The sequence below is a fragment of the Haliotis rufescens genome, unplaced genomic scaffold (assembly GCF_023055435.1).
Source record: "Haliotis rufescens isolate VD_foot unplaced genomic scaffold, xgHalRufe1.0.p SCAF_4, whole genome shotgun sequence".
Taxonomy (NCBI): Eukaryota; Metazoa; Mollusca; class Gastropoda; order Lepetellida; family Haliotidae; genus Haliotis; species Haliotis rufescens.
In genome coordinates, this window is record NW_025964112.1 from 26,194,578 (window position 1) to 26,217,538 (window position 22,961).

A 22,961-nucleotide genomic window follows, 5' to 3' on the forward strand; every position below is an offset into this window, starting at 1 on the left:
GGCAACATCTCGAAAGTAGTGGCTGACAAAGACAGTGTCTGATCAGCAGAAGCAACCTTCCATGATGTGTGTATGGAGCAGTTGCTGAGAAGTGCCATGGTTGAGTCGACTGACCGGATCTCGTGGTGGCTCTCTGGGGATCCAGTCCCACAGCCTAAAGAACTATGGCGCGGAGCCATTGGGCGAACATGTTGCATCTGACTTCGTCGATACCAGGATGAAGAGGTGGCGACTTTGTCCACAACGATTCTCGGAGCTTCAAATGAAGCATTGCAGCGCCCTCACTGGACATAGTAAGAGTTCCTGTTCATCCTCAGCCCCCATTATTGAAGATAGGGGAGGGATGAGTAAAGGATCTGTCAGGCTGTCCTGGGAGTTGATTCTTGGCTATGAAATCCCAGCACAACACCGAACATGATGAACAGCTCCATGCACTCCGCCCTCAAAACGGACACATGTAACGTATAAAGCATGTAGTTTACTTACTCATTCGCTGTAGCCAGTCAAGAGGAAGACCATCTTCTTGGTGAGGTTATAGTACGATGCGGAGTGGAATTGCTCAAAGGGCATGTCTCTCAGCAAGGTAAGTACCACGTTCAGATCCAACTCTGGGGGTCGAAACTTGGCCTTTTGGTCTTTCAGAAGGAAGGAGCATAGTAAAGCTTGAAATTCCAGAATCTTAGTCATCTTTCAAAATGCTGGATCTGCTAAGACCGAGTTGAAGGTCACAAGTTAGGTCGTGATGGTGCTTGCCCTTCAGATGATGCTTGTGACGGAAAAATAGTAAAATTTTGGCTCCTTTGGTCCATGTGCCAGGGTAATTGACCAGGTATGAAGATGTAACCTGTCTGGAGCCTGATGGGGCCATTTGCTGTGAGGGTGGATCAGTAGATTTGGCTAGTCTGAGTGTTCAAGTGGGTCGGTGCTGGACATCTCCTTGAGATCCACGAACCAGCCTCTTGCTGGCCACCAAGGCGTGATGAAAGTCAGATCCAGGTTCCACCTAAATCCACACTAGGCAGAGGCACTTGTAGCAATGCTTGTAGAGGTGCCTGTAGAGACTCTGGCAAAGATGCTTGTAAAGATGCTTGCAGAAGCGCCTTATGTGGCACCTGAAGAGACACTGGAAAAGGTGCTCGTAATTGAAATTAAGTGTAAGCTAAAGTTTAAAACTGATGTACCAAACCAAAGCAAGTAGCATAGAAACCTTCTGGTCAAGGGTGACACGCAGCAGTGAGGTCAAAAGGTCGGTTTGGGACATGGGGAAGAGTCAATGGCACTTTGATCTGTGGAACTTCCACGTCCTCCAAGGTGACGTCTCACAGATAGTTGGCTGGCGAAGAAAGTGTCCCAAGCACCAGAAGCAGCCTACCATAATGGCCTGGATGGAGAAGTGGCTGTGAAGTGCTATTGTGGAAAGGCAACTGCTCTAATCTCATGAGGGTTGTTGGCTCTAGGAGGATTCAGTCCAGTAGCCTCATAAGCCTGTAAAATGAGGGCGCGTAGCCAAAGAGCAATCATGTTGCGGCATAAAACAACTCAGTGCACACACTGGACATAGTAGAAGCTCCTGTTCATCTTCAACAGCCACTATTGAAGAGAACGGTGGACCTGAGGAGGCGAGGTGGTTGTAGAGACATTCTCAGCCGAAGCTGAACTATGAGGAGTAGATGCCGGGACCTTTCCCCTTGAAGAAGAGATTGTCGTGACTGGTGGGGGTATTGTGGGCTCAGAGGAGTCTGACATCTTCCTGAGTGAAGGTTTATGTGCCTGTTGTGTCCGCCTTTTACGGGAAACCTGAAGGTACATGGAGAACGTTGTGGGGGAGCGAACAGATATCTGTCCAGTTTAAACACAAAGGATGAGGATCCCACACATTATTACTTATTATCCTGGAACAACATGGCATCTATCTGAAATGAAGCAGAGGTGTAATCACAATGCATTTGCAACCCAGTTGTGTATGCTATTATCTTAATCCCAACAACATTGGTTATTAAGGATAAGCTTACGCAAGGAATGTGAAGAAAACACTTTAATAATGATAACATAGCATAGGTACAACAATAACTTGAAGTACCAAGCAAACAAAGAAAACGCATGACATGAAAAAATATGACCACTCAAATTCGCCTGATATTTACCGCAACAAAACACCACTACCAAGTGTTCAATATTCATACAATGGTAAAAATCATATGTACTAAAAGAAGACACAAACAAAAAGAAGGATATAATTCACAAGAAACAATAGTGTTGTAATAACACGCAAAGGATTCAAATGGATAAAGCTGAGAGCTCAAGTCAGGTGGACTGTTCTCTATGGGTGACAGCAGTTATGTGCTGTTCAGTGACGTCATCATTTCTGTGGCCATGTTGGAGCTGTCTGATAGAGTTAGCCACACAACTAGTTGGAACAATGTCTTCTTCAGCAAGACCTCACACTGCTTTCCTTTCTGTCAAGAACAAGCAGTAAAAGCATGAAGGAGTAATGCAGAATAAGTTCAAACATATCAGTAAGGTAACAGACTATTTTCATTGTTGCATCAGCTATGATGGATATAATTGCAATTATTTTGATTTTTTTTCATGATCTGATTATTTTGGTCTTGAATAATTGTTTCGGACATTATTATAATACTTTTCTACTTTGGGTATCATCACATATTTTCAATTTTTAGAGATGTTTGTTCAACTGAACAAATCGCGAGTTGAGCCAAGAAACTGTTTCCTTACCTCCTCCTGTTTGTAGAAATAGGACAAGTCTCCTGTTGTCTCCAGCTTAACAGACTCAGGGGCTGAAACAACAAGACTGGACTAAATTTTATATTTTTAATATGTTTTATAATCTAAAAGGTTTTTAAAATGTACCGAAAACTGTGTCGGACCTCCAAAAACATCCTTCTATTGCTCTAAGAGAACAATTGCTGTGTAGAGCCATGGTACAGGCTACATGCCCTGATCTTGTGAGGGTTGTTCCATTTTTGTGGATCAAGTTTAGCAATCTCATAAGCCTGCAGGATGACTGCATGTAACCATATATACATGGTGTTGCGACTATCTTCGGTCATTGAATGCACAAGAGGAGTTCACCTCATCTTCGACCCCCACATTTGTCGAGATTAGCAGAATGCTGCAAGGAAAGATCGGGTTGGCCTGGAAGTTGATTTTTCTCTATGAAACCCCAGCACAACCCGAGGTGTACCGCTCCCTGCATACCATGCTCAAAACGGACACAGGTGATATCAAGTGTGTGTAACTCGCTGACCCATGCCGCAGTGGCTAAAGACAAGAGAAAAATTGTTTTCTTGGTGAGGTAAAAAAATGAGGATGCATTGAGGGGCTCATAGGGGGGCCCGTGCAAAACCTCGAAGTACCACTGACCAAGCATGTGGATCCGGCAGCGGGGAGACATACGTCATAAGTTGGTACGTCTGATAAGTCGCAAACAGGTCGATGTTTGGTTTCCCGAAGTGATGAAGTACCAGTTGGAATGCGTCTGAGTGAAGTTTCCACTCTGTGGCAGCCACCCTGTCTGGCCAGGATAAGGCAGCCAGGATGTTCCAACGTCCGGGGATGTGCTCGACAATAAATTGTAGTCTCAGACGATCCACGACATGAAAGAACCTGAACGTATGTTGTAGAAGAAAGAGGGAGTTTGTTGTTTCTTGAAGTGTAGGCATCATACCACCGTGATGTTGTCAGTGGATATTGCGAGTGCGTGAGTGAGTGAGTGAATTAATATTTAACGTCAAATCGGCAATGTTTCAGCCATATCGTGACGTGAAGTTGTATGTTAAGAATACAGATATTAAGATGAAATTGATGCACAGTAAAATAACTAAAAAATCACAGATTAATATTTAAAACTAGCATACAACCAAAAAGAGATATCACTATATGTCCGGGGATAATAAAAAAGGGCTATAGATCGCCAGCAGCTGAAGGTGGATCAGGGTACAGTACCTTTGCTACCTGCATGGACCCAAGCCGGATTTACATCATCCCTTTAGGTTTTGGCAATTATTGTCAAATTTAGCAAAAGTTAAATGAACACATATTCTACGATTAAAAATGTGGCAGAGAAAAATTACATTGAAGGATGTGGTCTTACATACCCTCTCTGGGGGATTATCATTTTACACTACTTCAAGCCCCATCAAGGTTACAGCCACTAACAATCCAAGTTAACTAATTTCCTTCTACCAAGTCTTAAAAGCTCATTGATCAATTACAAAACATATGTTTCAAAATATATCTAATAATTCTATTTCTTTTAAAAAAACAATAATTAAATGAGAATTAACACAATTAAAAAGATCCTTGACAGATGATGATTTGAAATATTTATCCCTTGTGATGGCAAATTCAACACAGTCAAGCAGGACATGCTTGACCGTAATTCTCTCATCACAAGGGATGCAAAATTGAGGATCCTCACCTTTCAATAAATATTCATGAGTATATCTGCTGTGGCCAAAACCACATCGCCAGATTACAACCTCTTCAAATCTGGACTGACAACCCAAGTAGGCCGTGTAACTGAAAGTTGGTTTAATTTAATGTAATTTATTGATACCTACTTGGGTGTCCAACTTCTTTTGCATTGGATCTCGGATGTAACATCTGATCACAGGTTTATAATCGCTGTATGGAATTAGAAGTGGTGTCAGAGAATCATTGAGTGCTGCTTTAGCTGCAGCATTAACCATTGTATTATCAACAATTCCAACATGGGTAACCAGCAAAAGACGATGTCGTATTGGCCTGTAGCAAGGATAATTCAATGATGTCGAGTAAAAGTGGATGCTGACACAAATTATTTTTAATAGCCTGAAGACAGGACAGAGAGTCTGAAATAATAATGAATTGCTGATGTTTAGACAGTTTCATATGTTAAAATGGCCTTTGAATCAGCTGTAAAAATGGAAGAGTTACCTGGTAATCTAGTTGATAGAGTTTTGGATCCAACGACAGTGGCACTGGCAACAGCGTCACCATCCTTGGATCCATCTGTAAATATTGATTTATAAGTATTGCATGTATTTCTTAACTTATTTTATACTTGTTGGTACTGTAATTGATTTGTTTCTGATTTCTTTTATTTGGTCAATGAGATCCACTTGTGGCTTTACTTGTGGTTACTTTTACAAGCTCCACCGTAGATGATGGAGCCATAATTGAGTCTAGAACGGACAAGTGATCTATATAAGTGAAGGAGGGTTGACTGGTCCCCTCCCAAATTGGAATTAGAAACAACTTATAATTAATCCAGTGCCTTCAGACAAATCTGTGTCCCTATGTGGTTTATATTTTCGACAGAAATGAATGCAATTTGTTTTAGATTTAAAAAACTTAAAGCCGTTACACTCTGCCCATTTATTGATTTTATTCAGACAAAGTTGCAACTGTCTCTCAACGGTGTGCATATTTTTAATTTGACGTGATCCATTAAAATCATTGACAAACAAAGACCCGTCAACTGTCATTAAAAACCTTAGAAAAACTATTAATTTATATGCTAAACAATGTTACCTATAATATGCTACCTTGTGGGATACCTTCATCTTGATCATAAAAAACAGACAAGGTGCATCCCACAAGAACCTGGAAATGTCTATCTGTTAAAAACTGAGATACAAAATTAGGCAAACGCCCTCTCAATCCAATTTAATGAAGATCTTTCAAAATGCCATGTTTCATGGTGGTATCATACGCTTTTTCAAAATCGAAACATATTGATACTGCATGTTGTTAATTAATGATAGCATTTTTCACAAATGTCTCCAGTCTAACCAAGTGGTCAACGGTACTTCTATTTTTCTTAAACCACATTGAATATTTGTTAAAAGATTATTTGTTTCTGAATACCATTTAAGTCTGTTATTTACCATTCTTTCCATGGTCTTGTAAACACAGCTGGTAAGTGATATTGGTCTATAATTTGAAGGATCAGTATGAACACAGCCAGGTTTAGACAGTTTTAGAATTATGACAGCATTTCGCCACGATGAAAGAAAATTACCCATTGTCCAGTTATCTTATTAAACAAAATTAACTATGTCTCTGAATAGGAATCAGGTAAATGTTTAAGTAATTGATAATGGATATTATCAGAACCTGTAGCAATATTATGAGCTTGCCCTAAGGCCGTATGCAGCTCATGAATGGAAACGATTTCATTATAATCCTCACCATTATCAGAATTAAAAGAAATTTTCTTTCTTTCTTCTTGTTTTTCAAACTTTCTGAAATTTTAGGGTATAATTTGATGAGGACAAATGTTTAGTTAATGTTTCTCTCTTCATCAGATTTAGCAGGTAATAATGTGTCACCAAAGAACCTTTACCTTTAATCCTTTGCACCATATTCCAAACCTTAGACATAGGTGTTCTAAATTTGTTTTTCAAAACATAGTTTCGCCAAGATTGGCGTTTATTCTGATTAAATGTACGACAAGCTTTTTCATTTAAAATTTTATATCTATTTAATTTATGGACAGTTGGGTGGTGGCGGAAATATTTTTCTGCCTTTTTCCTAGCTTGTTTACAATCAGTGTTGAATCATGGTTTACAAATATGTGGATATGTAGAGGACATTGGAATACATTCATTGGCAATTTCATTTAAAACGTCAGAAAAAAGCTGAATAGCCACATCAATGAAACAATCAGGATTTATTTTGTTTGTGCATAATGTTTGAAATAAAGGTCAGTTTGCCTTTGTAAAATTCCATCTCCTTGAAGGTGGAATATCAGATGGATTTGTTTTAATGATAGTTGGGAAATGGTCACTTCCACAAATTCATTGAGAAGGTTAGAATCAGCTAGTGACAAATCAAGAGAAGAGTAGGTAGGTCCCAGTTGTAGGATGCTGATAAGTGCTTGAGTCATCATTAAATATACATAGGCCAGTATTAGAGATGAAATCTTCAAGTATATTACCTTTAGTGTTAGTGTTAGTACCACCCCAGAGTGGGTTGTGGCCATTTAGATCACCCATGATTATACAAGGTTATCACTGGTGAGGTGTTAAAGCCACATTCAGATCCCAGGCTGGGGCTAATGAATTTTTTTCTGTTGATCTTCAAGCCTGTTTGATCTCAGTAAGGCTATCAATTCTGGAACCTTGGTGAGCTTGATTCTGTTACCCATGTTTAAAACGGTGCTGATAGCTGACAGGAAGATGCCAAAAGTTGAAACCTTGAGGTTCCTAGTACACCTATGATGACATAGGAAATACGCAACTTGTGGTGAAGTGGCAAACTGGTCAAAACTCTTTCATTTTCTGCAGCAAACAACAACAAACAATGGAATATAATATCATAATTTATTTACATTGGAGACAATGGGGGGCTACCTCAGTTGCTGGCGCTAGTGGGTCGTAAACCCGAGTGATAGGAATAGAGAAAGAGTACCCCGAGGATCGTGGATCCTGGGTTGATAGCTTGTTAGTGGGTCGTCAACCCAAGTATTGTTGTGGATTAATCTGGGGTCTAGGATCCCAGTATTAGTAAAGATGTACCCTTGGAGGTCGTAGAGCCCCGGGTGTTAGGTTAGGGAGAGGTATAAGGTATGAGTTGGGGGCTACACACGCCCGCCTGATGGACCAACCAAGGCAGCCTCACAAGGTGGTATGAAGGGGATGGATGGTGGGAGAAGCATAAACAAGATGGCTTTGAGAGAAACGAGAACAAGCGGATGGTGAGTGAAGGGTTAATAGGCTTTAGTGAGTGACGTCAGAAGAATAGGTTTGCGCATGCATTGCCGACAAAGTATTTGATTGTGGGATAGGTAAAGTGTAACCTGATCCATAGCAGAAAAACGGAGTACGATGTACAAGTGATGACAGTTCATAATAAAATATACGACGTTGTAGGATACATAAAGCACAAGAAGCTGCGGCTAAGGTACTAGTTGTTTGTGCACAAAATAAAATAATACATTTGACATTTTGTGCAGCAAACAACGACAAACAATGGAATATAATATCATAATTTATTTACATTGGAGACAATGGGGGGTCGTCAACCCGAGTATTGTTGTGGATTAATCTGGGGTCTAGGATCCCAGTATTAGTAAAGATGTACCCTTGGAGGTCGTGAAGTCCTGGGTGTTAGATTAGGGAGAGGTATATGGTATGAGTTGGGGGCTACAGACGCCCAAAGAGAGGTTGTGTAGCAACCGAGTGCCCCCAAGGACAAAAATAGATGGAAAATGGCTGAATTGCAAAATAATATGTAATGACTTATAACAATAATAATAAGTTTAATAGCATCAGTCCTTGTACACGTGCCGTATAGTCTGTATCACAGCGAGCACTGGGTGGCAGTAGCAGGGGTATGGAATTTACGGCACAATTTCTGTATATCCTCACTTAGCACGTAGTGAAGTCCATATTCTGTGCTCTACACGGTTGGGTACAACAGACGATACAGAAGAGTCCTGAGATGATTTTGGCATTAAGAAAATGGCACACCACAACTAACGGTCATGATAAAACATGGGAGATGAGAACGATGCTTCACGACCATCTAAATATATACACAAACTGACATGGTAGACTATGGCACCTCGTCAGGTCGAAGTCAAGCCTATGCATGTCACACAGTACATAGGGAGATCTGGGCTTGGCGCAAGGTAGCTTCGGGGGTTCGGATGTACCGAGTAAAGCAGTCAGAGCTCCACCATCCTAGAGTCTTGATAAGGTGGTCCTCCAGACGAGCTTGAGCTGCCGTCGTGGCCGCACCGATCCGGAAAGAGTGTCCTGAATACCCACTGGAACTAAAACCGGCGTGACACAATATAATGCTAAGCCATCTCAGAAAGGTATTCCTGGTAATGGCTGTAAAGGAGCTGTCCACAAAGAGGGGGTCGGTGTGACGTGCCCCATTCTGTCGTCTGATCCATACGAGTTGTGTCAGGCTGCGCAAGGGGCACACCAGGTTCTTTGTAGTGAACAATGAAATATGTACGCCTTGACGAAAGGTGTCAGTCTTAGACACTTTGAGTCGTAAAATGCACCTGGCACGATTAGAATCGAATGTGATGTCTTCTATGCAGATGTTGGTGTCGACGTCAAAACTAGATGAGCAGGTAAACTCGCCACAACGTAAAAATCCAAAGAAAGCAATGGTGCACATAGTCTCCATATTCAAGTCATTGTAAGGTCCTAGCACACCCTGTCTTAGGAGAGTGACGATCCGACAGAGAATGTCATACGTAATGGGAAGCCTCTTACTTAACACAGTATGTAATCAGGCTTGCAAGTAAGTATACCTAATACCCACCAGGTATGTTTTCTCTGTTGTATAGGCAAACTTAAGGACCCCGAAACTGGGCCAGAAAGTACTGGAGATACGTCTCTTGCACTGGAGGCAGAGTGTCGGCTTCCATGGAAAACAGGTACACACGGATCATGAACTTGATGTAGCACTGCACCCCTGTGGTGTAGGTGTGTCTGGTGCGAGGGGTAATGGCAGCGGACCACAGGGTATTCAGATGGGTATTCAAATCCAGATGACTTGTGAACTGGGAGGGCATGGTGTGGCATTCTTCTCTCCCGATGGCGCTAGACTTCGGAATTTCTTGAGCTGCAAACGAGAGAGCGCATCAGCAATGTTGTTATGAACGCCAGGGATATGTTGTGCGATGATGACAAAGTTACCTTTAGCAGCAGTCCAGGTTAGTGTTCTCATTAAAGACATAATCTTAGTACATTTGGATCTGCCTTTCCTAATGATATCAACTGTTGATATATTGTCACAGCGAAAGAGCACGTGTTTTTGTGACCATCTATGTCCCCACAAAATGGCTGCCACAACAATAGGGTATAGTTCCAGGAAGGCAAGGCTGTGTTCTACGCTCAATCCACCTAACAGTTTTGAAGGCCATTTGTCAGCAAACCAGGATCCTTGGAAATAACCACCAAAGCCTACAGTAGCAGCAGCATCTGTGCATAATTCCATGTCACAGTTAGAGGTGTCAGTACAGTCATGGAAGAATGACGCTCCATTCCATTCTTTCAAGAAGGTGGCCCACATGTGTAGGTCTTGGCGGCAGGAATGGGATAAGGACACATGATGATGGAGTTTCTTCACTGTCTTAGAAAGGTCGATCAGGTAGATATGAAGGAACAACCAGGGATAATGACTCTGCATGCATAATTTAGATGCCCCAATAATGACAGCAGTTCCCGTTTTGTACCCTTTTTCGTCGAGAAAACTCGTCGACCATTGCTGAAATTCTGGACAACTTGTCTCCTGGTAGCTTAGCAGTCATTGAAAGCGAGTCCAGGACAATTCCAAGATATTCGATAAATGGAAAAGGACCTGCTGACTTATGTTCAGCTGATGGTATTTGGAGTAGCCTAAAGAGTTCACATAAAGTGTTCATGTTTTTCTGGGCATCAGCAGTTGGCGCATCAATGGTGAGGAAGTTGTCAAGGAGGTGGAGAATATGTTTGATGTCATAATTGTTATGCAGGATCCAGCATACTGCTTCTGAGAGGGAGTTGAAAAGTTTGGGGCTTGATCTGCATCCGAATGCCAAACGTGTATAGAAATAGAACTCTTCTTCCCACTTGAATCCAAAGAACAGCCAAAACCTGGGTGCAATGGGTACCTGTTTAAAGGCGTCAGAAATGTCAACCTTGCACATCAAGGCCCCCGGTCCTTCTTCCAGAATAAGAGATGTAGCGTTGTTAATGGTCATGTAGGACAGGGAGCACAAGTCTTTGTCAATCAGTTCATTTCCACTTGGAATATCTGGCTTGTCGTGTGGGGCTGATAGGTCCAAAATAAGTCTTTTCTTGCGGCTGTACTTGCCTTCAGCTAAACCTAGAGGACTGACTCGATAGATGGGGTAAGGTGACTTGGTGAAAGGTCCGATCACGTATCCCCTTGCCACTTCTGACTGGACCAGTTTTGTGATGGTTGAAGGCTCTCGTCGGGCACTTAGATTGTTGGAACACTCGACAGTTGTAGTTGGCATAGGAGCGATTAGAGGGTCAAAGCCCAGTGTAAGTCCATCGATTAGGTTGTTGGAGGAAATTTGGTCTGGATGAAATGAAAGTTCATATTGTAATTGAGTCACATTGATTGGTGTTAGTGTAACAGATCTTCATGATAGTAGGGGAGCCAGCCCATCTGGAGTCGGTCATGTCTTATTCTTCCTCTCTCTGCAGTTCTGTTTTCAGTGGCTTGTGTCTTTACAGATTACACACACATGTTCGAAGTAACATGTTTGTTGCTGGCAGCCCTGGTCATTAAAATTGTTACACACTTCTCTGCCGTTGAAGCAACTTTAGGTCGACCTCTGGCGTCAACTTTGCCTTGACGGTAGCTTGTTGAGGTCCTGTCAAACTGCTTGGACGTCTGGCACAATTGACCTGACCTGGCCCTCTGTCCTGTGGAACACATTGTATAAATCCTTTTGTCCACCATGTCCCACCTAATAGGAGTTCCTTTCTCTGCATATGCTGCTACACGTGCGGCAAATAGCTTGTGGTAATCATAGTGATTAGTCTTGCCGGGAAAGAGTTTCGCCATCCTACAACAGTTTGTTCATGGTCATCCAATTGTGCACGTAGTTCGTGGTTATTTTCGCAGTACACATTCTTGTATGCAGTGAATGCAACGATGAAGTCGGGTAGTGACAAAGACCTTCCTAGCTTAGTATCTTCGCGTCCCTCTGCTTCCTGTTCACTGATGTCAAGATCTTGCTGTAGTATAATGCCAAGTTGACGTATTTAGCTTGTTTGATTTTTGTCTTGAGGTGGGCTGGAATGGTGTTGATCGGTGGCAGGGAGTCGGAAGGGACGGCCTGTGGCATCTGGAGGGTTGTTGGCTGATGTGTTGTAGAATCCCCTTTCAACGAGTAGATAAGTGCTTTCAGTTCACGCACTTCATCGCGGAGAGACTTGTCATTCGCCACGTTGTTTACATCTGGGCATCTGGCAGGCATGTCGGTAAGCACGGGGGAGATGTCGTTACTGTCGTCAATTGAATCCGTGTCGACTGGAATGTGTGTTCTAGCTGCTTGGGCTAATTCGTTGACAGAAGGTTGTAAACTGCTAGCTGCACTTGTTGATGGCTGGTGATGAAGGTTATCGTGTTGAGCCTCGTGTGTCGTATCATGGGTGTCACTGGTCACTTCGACTAATCTGCCACTTGACACATTCTCGTTGTAAAGCTGAAGGAGCAATTTCCGAGTCCACGATGTAGGCACTTTCATTCCCAGCTGTGATAGTCGGTTTCTCAGGTCACCTGCAGTCAAGTATGGGGGGGTTGCCCGGCTAGGTCGACTGGAGCGAGGTGTGAGGTCGCCATCTTGTTTGTTGTGCTCTGGGGTCAAAGTTGAGTCGCTGACACTTTTGCCTTTACGAGGTCGTCTAGACGAAGGGGGTTGTTTCCCTCTGCTGGCAGACATGTTGGCCAAGAGTAGGACAATAGGCAACACGATACGGGAATGGATGTCAAAATAACATCGAGATTAAGGTCGATTACGAGAAGCATAAACAAGATGTCTTTGAGAGAAACGAGAACAAGCGGATGGTGAGTGAAGGGTTAATAGGCTTTAGTGAGTGACGTCAGAAGAATAGGTTTGCGCATGCATTGCCGACAAAGTATTGGATTGTGGGATAGGTAAAGTGTAACCTGATCCATAGCAGAAAAACGGAGTACGATGTACAAGTGATGACAGTTCATAATAAAATATACGACGTTATAGGATACATAAAGCACAAGAAGCTGCGGCTAAGGTACTAGTTGTTTGTGCACAAAATAAAATAATAAATTTGACATTTTGTGCAGCTAACAACGACAAACAATGGAATATAATATCATAATTTATTTACATTGGAGACAATGGGGGGCTACCTCGGTTGCTGGTGCTAGTGGGGCGTAAACCCGAGTGGTAGGATATAGAGAAAGAGTACCCCAAGGATCGTGGTACTAGTTGTTTGTGCACAAACTAAAATAATAAATTTGACATTTATCGTCATATAGATTTCTTGTCGACATGCGAGGCTCTCGCTGAATATGCTCTTCTGTTGAGGTTGAATGTGATATTTTGCATATGTGAGATCTGGTCTTTGATGAACTTGCTTGCTGTGAGGCTGTTGTAGAAGGTTTGCCCAGTTTGAGAGCTTTAGGACTGGTTTCCCTGCCAGTAAAACGAGCTCTGACGAATGAATCTGGTTGCAAAGAGATCCACAGATAGGCTACCTCCTCCTTTTGTTACCAGTCAGAAAGCTTCTGGATGTTACATCCATTCTGTTGGTGAATCCCCTTGTTCAGCAGGGAACGCCACAATTGGTTTGGTCACCCATGTAAACAACCACAGGGCCTTAGAAATTCCAAAGGATACGACTACCCTTGATACAGGAAGCACAGGTATTTCCTGGAGGTTAGATATATGGGGATGTACAGGTGATATAGCTGTTTCATCAACTGCTTTATCTGCGGTAGTTGGAGCATTCCCAGTTCCCAGTTGTTCATCAGCTTCCCTTCATGGGTATAGGCATGGAATCCCCTAGATCATCGGCCATGATTGGACTGGTCATGTGATCTGCCGACGAAAGGCAGAAGACTTTCCGGCTCTGTGGGTACATAAAATCTGCTTTTAAACTGCATCCTCTGAATGGACAGATTCGATAAACATCTAGGGTTTTGAGTCTTGCACCACATCCTTGTTGGCGTTTCTGATGCAGCCATATAAGATAGTTGAGGCTTCCCTAGATTGTTGATTGTTTATAGGTCTGACCCTTGGGGGTTGACCTGCCGATGAAGTAGGGTAAGTCCAGCAGAAATGGAACTTATATCGTTCGAATTGTTTTTGTGGTTCATTTTGGAGACCATTGCTGACAGGAACATTCTTTCTATGTCTGTCTGTTGATTTTTGAGCTCTTTTAACATAGCCTCATTGACAGAATATGACATCTTTAGGCTGAAGAAGGAACGTCTAGTAGTCGTATCTAGTTGTGCCAACTTCTTGTCTGCCTCTCTGTAAGACCTACTCATAGTGTCTGACATAAGAGTGTTGTCCTTGTCTACTTCCAGAGCAGTGGAGATGGAATTTCTGGGGTTTAAACCTTGGTGTTGGAAGTCCCTGACATCTGGTGGCCTTGGCGAAGGAGGTATCAAGAATTTTTGCTACTTGTGAGACAGGTTTGATTGGTGAAATAGTCAAAATGTTGGCGTCATCACCTTTCATATAGTGAGTATGAGAGAGAGGGAAGAGTCCCTGGATGGTGAAGAGATGGGGAGTCTATCGGCAATCCAGTCTAGTTGTTCATAATCCTCATAGATGGAAGGATGATCTTCCAATCGGGGTGACTTCTCTTCAAAAGGTAGACTCGAACACATCTTCTTCCTGTAAAAGGAATGAGGCATTAGGTTTCAGAGCTGTTGAAGAACACCGTGAAGTCTGCGACATCTCAGGGAATGACGTTGACAGGGAATGCTGTGTTGAGTCCTTAGACATCGTCTATGCTGCTGCATAGCAAGTAAATCTTGCTGAGTTTTCGCTGGCTACTAAGTCTGAGGTAGTAGTTGTAGGCTGTGTGAACGTAGGAGGCTGCGTGAACCCTTGAGGCTGCATGCATGTTGGTTGCTGCTTGAACATCTGTGGTTGCACACAGGTTGGCTTCTGTGTGACCATCTGCAACTTAGAGCATGTTGGTTGCTGCGTGAACTCCTGAAGCAGCGTGAACCCAATACTTGCATGAAGGTCTGAAGCTGCATGGAGGACTGATCCAGAGCTGTGGCTAGGCTACGTGCATGCGTGTATGCGTGTTTGTACTATACCAGACTGATGCCAATTTATAGTGCTAGTCCACTGAGATACCATGCCACAGTTTAACATGAATACCCCACTCAGACACAGTATACTGACTCCAAGCCGACCAGTCCTTGTTTTAGCCAAGCGCCAGACAGGGTAACAACAAGTACCACCTTTTAACGTCTTTTGGTGAGATGCGGCTTGGGATCGAACTCGGGTTCTTCCGATCCCCAGGCGGATGCTCTACCACTAGACCACGGAGGCGGTCTGATCGGATAGTGGTGCATGGAGGTGGTCAGGTGCATGGAGGTAGTCAGCTGCGAGCAGCTATCCTTCTTCTGCATCTTCAAAGACAACCTTGTACACCCCTTCAACAATGATTTATAGCCACTGGCTTTGTGGTGGTGATCACATTAGCTTAACTTTCTCAGATAGGACACCTTTGATGAGGTTGATAGCAGATTCTTCTTAGGGTCAGAAGATACAGCAGTAGACTTCTTATTCAGTTAGTTGAGACCTTGAAAAGGGTGTGAACACTGCTGCTGCCCAGGGAAGAAACTAAAGGATGACGGGTAGAAGTTGCGGGTGAGGAAGATCTAAGAGAACTTCATCTCTGAAGTCAGACTCCCTTCTCTTCAGCTGAAGAAAGTGTAGGTGTAGTGTCAACCTTTTTCTTCTTCATTGAAGTCTTCTCTGATGAAGATAATTCCCTCCTCTTATGTCCATCTTCTTCCTCTGTACTGCAAACAGGTACTGTGAAAAATCTTGTTCCCCTAAAGGGGCACAGAAACTACTTAGTAAAATCTAAATATTTTTTACATTATATACTTATTGTGCAGTACTCCTTAATGCATATGATATACTGCAAAAAATGAAGCTGTGTGAGGTCCAGCTGAAAAAGAGGTTGTTCCAACCTGTCTCATATCTGCACATTACTGCTTGAAATCTGAATAATCGTATCATAAGACGAATAAAGGATAGAAGATTGTAATCCATGTCAAAACAATTATGAAAAAGGATTAATTTTTATAGGATGGCTCAGATTACAAAGCTCAGGACATTTTCCCCAATCACTCAGTTGCTGCGAAAATGAGAGAATGACAAGTATACTGATCATGTGTTTCTAGTGTGCATGTGCCATCCAGGGGTGTGTTAAGGTGGGCTGTTTTACTGTTCTCTAAGAACACAGTTCATGAAGTTTCCACTACTAAGCAATCAGTTTGAGTCGGGATAAGTTAAAATATACTGTTTTTTTACAAAAACATGCACTCACCAAAACTAACACACATATTACATGATGACATGAGTGTTAAAATAGTAAAACCTGGTAAAATCCTATATATTTCTTTATATTTGTATACTTATCCTGCATTACTCCTTAATATTGCTGCTTGTTCTCGACAGAGAAAAGAGCTGTGTGAAGATCTTTGCTTGAAGAAGTTGTTCCAATTAGCTGAGAGGCCAACCCGGTCACTCGTACAGCTCCCACGTGACCAAAGGAAGTGACATCACGGATCCTCACATTACTCTGGAGTCCAGAACACCGGAAGGCATCGTCGGGAGGTAGCTCTGCGATGGGTGTGTCTCTTTAGACACAGTAATGCAGGATAAGTATACAAACATAAAAAATATCTGGGATTTTACTAGATTTTTTACTTATCCTGCATTACTTCTGAATGCATCTGTTTTCCCAGACTCTGTTCCCTAGCCAGATTTTTCACAGTACACTAGCCAATCCTTGGCTGTGTGGTCGGCTTCAGGTGACCACTCCATGTTTGGGAACCTCCATTTCCCTCAGCCTGTCATCGGCTGTGTGGTCGGCTTCAGGTGACCACTCCATGTATGGGAACCTCCTTTTCGATCAGCCTGTCTTGTGGTTGGCATCAATGACCATTACATGGAAGGGTATGCGTTGTGTCCTGGTACTACGCAATGATAAGTTAAGGCCCTAGACTGGAGTACCAAGGCCACGGGAGGTCGAAAGGCCGGCTCTGGACTGGAGGCGAAGTCAGTGATGTTTAGTAGTGATGACCTGTTGGACCACTACTAACAGACCAAAGCTGTGCTTGCCTTGCACATCCTCCAATGCGCCGTCTCGCAAGTAGTGACTAGCGATGACTGTGTTAGATCACCAGAAACACCCCTCTATGATGGCACGTAGAGAGCAGTTGCTGTGTAGTGCCATGGTGGGTTGTTGGAGCGTGGAGGGTCCAATCCCGCGGCCTTGTAGGCCTGGAGAATGATGGCTCATAGCGAAGGGGCGATCGTGTTGCGGCTGACTTCCGCTCGCTCGAGATAATGGTATGAACAGGCATCGTCGTTGTCTACGGCGTTCCTTGGATCATCTGATGTAGCAACGGTGCACATAGACGGAGCTCTTGTTCATCTTCCGCGCCCACAATCGATGATAGGGGAGGGATGAGAATTGATCTATCTGGCTGTCCTGGGAGCTGATTCTTTGCAATGAAGTTCTAGCACAGGCCCAGATGCACCACGTGACATCCAAGGCGTGTAGCTCATTGACACGGGCTGCTGTTGTTGAGCCAGTCGGAAGACCGTCTATTCATCAGATTGTAGATCTTCCAGAACTGCCAGGCCAGAGTTAAGTGCCACAAGCTTACGCTTACCCTTGAGCTTACGCTTGTGGCAAAGATAGAGCATGAACTCGGCCAGGAATTTAGGTGATGCAGTTGTGGGGCCCTCGTGTTTGACCCTGCAAAAGCTCTTGAAGGATTGCCACTTGTCATCATAGAGGCTCCTGGTGGTCGGGTGATGCGCCATCGTGATGGCTCTAGCCGCTCTGGCCGAGTAGCCTTTGGCGTTCAGTGGTCTCTGTAAATGGACCAGACGTGAAGATATAACTTGTCTGGTCATGGGTGTGGCTGTCTGCTGTGAGGATGGATCAGCAGGTTTGGCCAATCTGGGAGTGGCAGTGGGTTGGCGTCGGATAGCTCTCTGAGGTCGACGAACCAAGCCCTCGCCAGCCACCAGGGCGTGACCAAAGTCAGATCAAGCTTCCGTGTCGATCTGATCTTTAGGACGACCTTGGGAATGGTGTACAGGTGGTGGAAAAGAGTACGCTCTTAGTCCTTCCCAGGGGATGTTGAAAGCAACGACTGCCCAATCCAGGGGATCCATGACCGGCGATATGTAGGTCGGAATCTGGTAGTTCTGGCTGGTGGTAATAGGGCCATGTTGTGGAGACCGTGGTCTCGACGAACAAGAGCGAAGGCGTCTGGGTGAAGCTTCCGCTCTGCGGGAGCGACTTTGCCTTGCCAAATAGAGCATCTGCTAGGATGTTTCAGCAGCCCTGAATGTGTTGAAACTGGAACTGAATCCCCAGATGATTGACTAGGTGAAACAATCGGAACGTTTGTTGAAGGAGTGAGGTCGAATGAGTCGTTCCTTGGTTCCGTAGGCACCATACGACGGTTATGTTGTCCATCGAGATGGAGAGCTGGGCGTGTCTGAGGGCCTGCTTCCAGTGAGCAATGGCCAAGATAAGCGCCTCCAGTTCGAGGTTGTTGATGTGCCATAGGCGCTGATCGGCAGACCACAGCCCCGAGGTGACCTGTCCCTCCATCATTGCAGGGGCGCGTCTACAAATAGGCGCAGAGAGGTTGTAAGTCCTGTCAAGGAGACGCTGCCTAAGACATTCGATTCCACCGTCCACCACCGGAGATGCTGCTTGAGATGATCCGGGAGGACGATGGATACTGAGGGGTCCTGGCGCCTGAAGTAGGGAGCCAGGAACATCTGAACTGGGCACAGTTTGAGCCTTCCTCTGTAGGTCCTGCGCTGAGGTTAGGAACCCCAGGAGGACTTGCCATTGGCGCAACGTGCGTGGTAGGTGGAGAGCTGGAGTCAGGTGCGCCTGCATGCACTCCCACGGGTCTCTGGGTACAGGGAATAGAGATCGAGGTCCGTCTGGAAGAGGCCCCCGATGAACTGAAGGCGATTTGAGGGTGTCAACTCCAATAGGTACAGGAGCCAGAGGGTGAAGTCCCTTTTCTCGAAGTAGAGTGACGGTGTCCCAATGATTCAGGAGACAGTTGTCTATGTATGCCTTGAACTGAATGTCCTGGAGATGGAGGTACGAGGCTATCAGCTTGGTAAGCCGTGTGAGTAGCCATGGTGCCGAAGAAAAACCAAATGGGGGAACCGCCCATTGGTAATGGACCCGGTTGTCGGGATGTAAAGGGACATGTCAATAGGCATCCTCGATATCCAGGCTGATGAATACATCCTGTGCCTCGATCCGGGATCACAGCAGCCTGAGCGTTGTCATCCTGAAATAAGGTGGATGCGCCAGGTAGCGTTTGTTGAAAGCGGCGAGGTTGTGGATCATCCTGTGTTTGAGTCCTTCTTGGGGACTGCATGGGTTTATAAAACAATTATTACGACAAACGTAACACAACATACAAAACGAAGACAAAATACTTGCGAGGGTACGCCAATGGTGGGGTACAAAGCAAGAAGAATAAAGAACGCAAGCCAGTGAAATAAATGTCCACATAAAATATTCAAGATGGCTACTTGAAACAACAAGACACCTGGGTTTACCATTGTTTTCATTTTTAAGAAAACGCCAGCAGGTGTACAAAAGTTATACACATGTTAAAACATACCATGTTTCACAAGATGCAAAACGTATGCACAACACAAGCACAATGAACATTAACTCAAAAAGCAAAACACGTAAGGGTTTGAACAGGTTTATGCTACAGATCAAAAGCAGGTCTTCTCTCAGCAAGTGACAAGAGTAATGTGAGTATCCTTGACGTCAATTCCTTTGGTAAAATTGGAGCTGCATGATAGGGTTGGCCTCTCAGCTAGTTGGAACAACTTCTTCAAGCAAAGACCTTCACACAGCTCTTTTCTCTGTCAAGAACAAGCAGTAATATGCATTAATACGTAATGCAGGATAAGTAAAAAAATATAAGCTATATATACAATCTTTGATTTGAGTATTGAGTCAATCAAGTATCTAATGTGAAGTAAACATTTATTGCAGAACTTTCTTTATTACAAACTATTCTGCTGTTCTGTGTTGTGAAGGACAAAAGGTATTTTTTCTTTGTGCAGCTACTTCAACTCAAACAATTTTTTTAAATGATTCAAACCAGGTACCTACTGCCTATACTGTTGTTGATAGCCTCTTGAGACTTTTGGATGCCAAGGCGAAATTCCTGAAGTTCTGGTCTCAACTTGTTACCACGGTGATAAAAAACAAGAGCCGTCTCGAAATCTCCTTTCTGATACAGCGCTTCTGCTTTCATGCACAATGCCTGTAAGAAAAGGAACATATTGAAATCTACAGGTGTAAATGAATGAAAATTGTTTAGCATGACAGTCAGACATGTTCAAGCTATATCATGGCAGCCTGTAAATAATTGAGTCTGGACCAGGCAAACAAGTGACTGGGAGCATAAGCAACATTTCACGGAAAGTCAAGATATTCTCAGAATGTTTTCTAAAATTTTTGTTTACCTAAACCCATGCAAGTATTCAACTTTCTCCTGGTTGTGTCCTCAGTGTGTAAACAAATAAGAGACTTATCTAATATCATCTAGATTGGGATTTTAATTGGGATACTTGAATCTTTTGCAAACGGCGCATTGGATTACATAAGTTTTAGGCCTAACTTGTATCAGATGTACACAGGGATTTACCGAACACGAAATCCTGCATCTCAAATGCATGAAAACTTAAAAAGGAGTGCATCCACTGGGATGCAGAAAATCTGTGTGCATGTTTCAGAATAAATGCTGCTATTTCCAAATTTGCCACCACTTTAAAAAAAATATTTCCTGTACATAATCATTTAAACATTCACTAAACAATGAAGGTTACATGATGTTCTAGTGCTTGCACTTGTTGTTTCAGTTGAGGAATTTGATATCTATTATTAAGTAATGGCCTCTGAAGATGCACAATTTTATGTCACTTGTACTGTTTCTGTATTGATTGGGGTGAAGTGTGTGCTTCAAAACAAGGCATAACAAGATTTGCGAATATTTATTGGCTGGGAAAGTTTCAGTATGCCTTCAAACATGAGTAAAAACAAAATATGAAATTACACATTAAATCAGATAAAAAGTAGATTTGTTTTTACTCATAAAACCAGACGTCAAGATCTGCTCCAGAAACGACATCTTGCACAGATAGATGTACGGTACCCATTTTAATGCAGCCCGCAAAGTGTATTGCGGGGGCAAAAAAGATTTTTGCCCCCGCAACACACTTTGCGCGCTGTATTGCGCAATATTTCTTCACCAAACTTGGTACATTGATAGGTCTAGTGGTGAACCGGTTCCTTTTGATACTTTGGGATTATTTAACAAGCGTCATCAGAAGATGACAAATCCCCCCGGACCCCACAAATTCGAAAGAACAAATCATCCAACTTGATCAGAGAATTTATATTTCTAATCTGTCTGTCTGTATACAAGGGTAGTTATTTGGCGTAGTTATTTGGCTTTCAAAACAATACCAAGGAATTGGGATTCCCAACTTTGTATTTCTATGTCAGGTACCCACCACTTTGAACAGAGTCAAAATCAAACAGGGAAAAATCAAATTCTAAATATCGAAACGCATCACTTCAGCCTTTGGTTAATACATGTACCAGATTTGGATGAAAAGGCTTCCATAGGTTTCAAGTTATGTTCCGGAAACAACACCTACCCCACCCTTTTGAGACTATAAGATCAAATTGTTACCATGGAAATTGAAAAAAATAAAAATGCCAAAATCTGCAAATAGCAAAAGGCACCACTTCAGGATCTGTTTGATATATATATCTGCCAAGTTTTGTTGAAAGATATTAAACGTTTTTTTGAGTTGTACTGTCATAGTGGGGAAACTTGCTTAATAATTCATATTAAAATATAAAAATAATATTCAAAAGTTATAAAATACATATAAAATACATATAAAACTAGAAAGTGTTTTTACTCGTAAAAACATATGTCTCCCCCCACTCCCCTAACCCCCATTCATTCGTTTACTTCACGTTAAACCCCATCTCTTCATTCCCACCCTCCATTACTAAATAACAGAGACAAAAATAGAACTCCTAGAAATTTCAAACAACTAATGGGCACCACTTCAGCATCTAATCAACACCACTAATCCCTCAATCATTTACCCACCTGACAGTGTAGTCATCTAAGTAGCACAGTTTTCTTGTTACTGAAGTATTTGTAGAAAATCCACTTAAAGTACTAATAGAGTTTGGACACAAATATATTAATATCCCCAACATATCAGAAATGATGTAGCAATGTTATATGGCACAAAGGAAAGTCTCTGTGATGTAATTGCCCGTGTATCTGACTCTGCAGGTCTTCTACACAATGACATATGTGATGTCATGGAAACTGTAATAGCAAAAGGCACCACTTCAGTGCTGGGTTTATGTGTATACAAAGTTTCGCGAAAAAATATTAAACGGTTTCTGAGTTATGGTCAGGAAACAAAGCTTACCCCCATTCAGAGTCTATGTTCAACTTATCTCCATGGAAACGAGAAAAAATAAAAATGTCAAAAATCTCTAAATAGCAAAAGGCACCACTTCAGTGCTGGGTTAATGTGTATACAAAGTTTCGCGAAAAAATATTAAACAGTTTCTGAGTTATGGTCAGGAAACAAAGCTTACCCCCATTCAGAGTCTATGTTCAACTTATCTCCATGGAAACGAGAAAAAATAAAAATGTCAAAAATCTCTAAATAGCAAAAGGCACCACTTCAGTGCTGGGTTAATGTGTATACAAAGTTTCGCGAAAAAATATTAAACGGTTTCCGAGTTATGGTCCGGTAACCAAGCTTACCCCAATTCAGAGCCTATGTTCAACTTATCTCCATGGAAACGAGAAAAAATAAAAATGTCAAAAATCTCGAAATAGCAAAAGGCACCACTTCAGTTCTGGGTTAATGTGTATACAAAGTTTCGCGAAAAAATATTAAACGGTTTCTGAGTTATGGTCAGGAAACAAAGCTTACCCCCATTCAGAGTCTATGTTCAACTTATCTCCATGGAAACGAGAAAAAATAAAAATGTCAAAAATCTCTAAATAGCAAAAGGCACCACTTCAGTGCTGGGTTAATGTGTATACAAAGTTTCGCGAAAAAATATTAAACGGTTTCCGAGTTATGGTCCGGAAACCAAGCTTACCCCCAT

The 22,961-nt window shown here is 42.8% G+C and overlaps 1 protein-coding gene across 1 annotated transcript in view; it reads right to left on the reverse strand.

Annotated features, from left to right (window-relative positions):
* Positions 1-22,961, reverse strand: part of LOC124115104 (outer dynein arm-docking complex subunit 4-like) — a 192,275-nt gene that overhangs the window by 134,397 nt on the left and 34,917 nt on the right. The window contains exons 3-4 of the mRNA XM_046475921.2: positions 19,914-20,067; positions 2,737-2,798 (exon numbers count right to left, since the gene is read on the reverse strand). Of these exons, the coding sequence (XP_046331877.1) occupies positions 2,737-2,798; positions 19,914-20,067 (216 nt within the window). The remainder of the gene's footprint in view (positions 1-2,736; positions 2,799-19,913; positions 20,068-22,961) is intronic.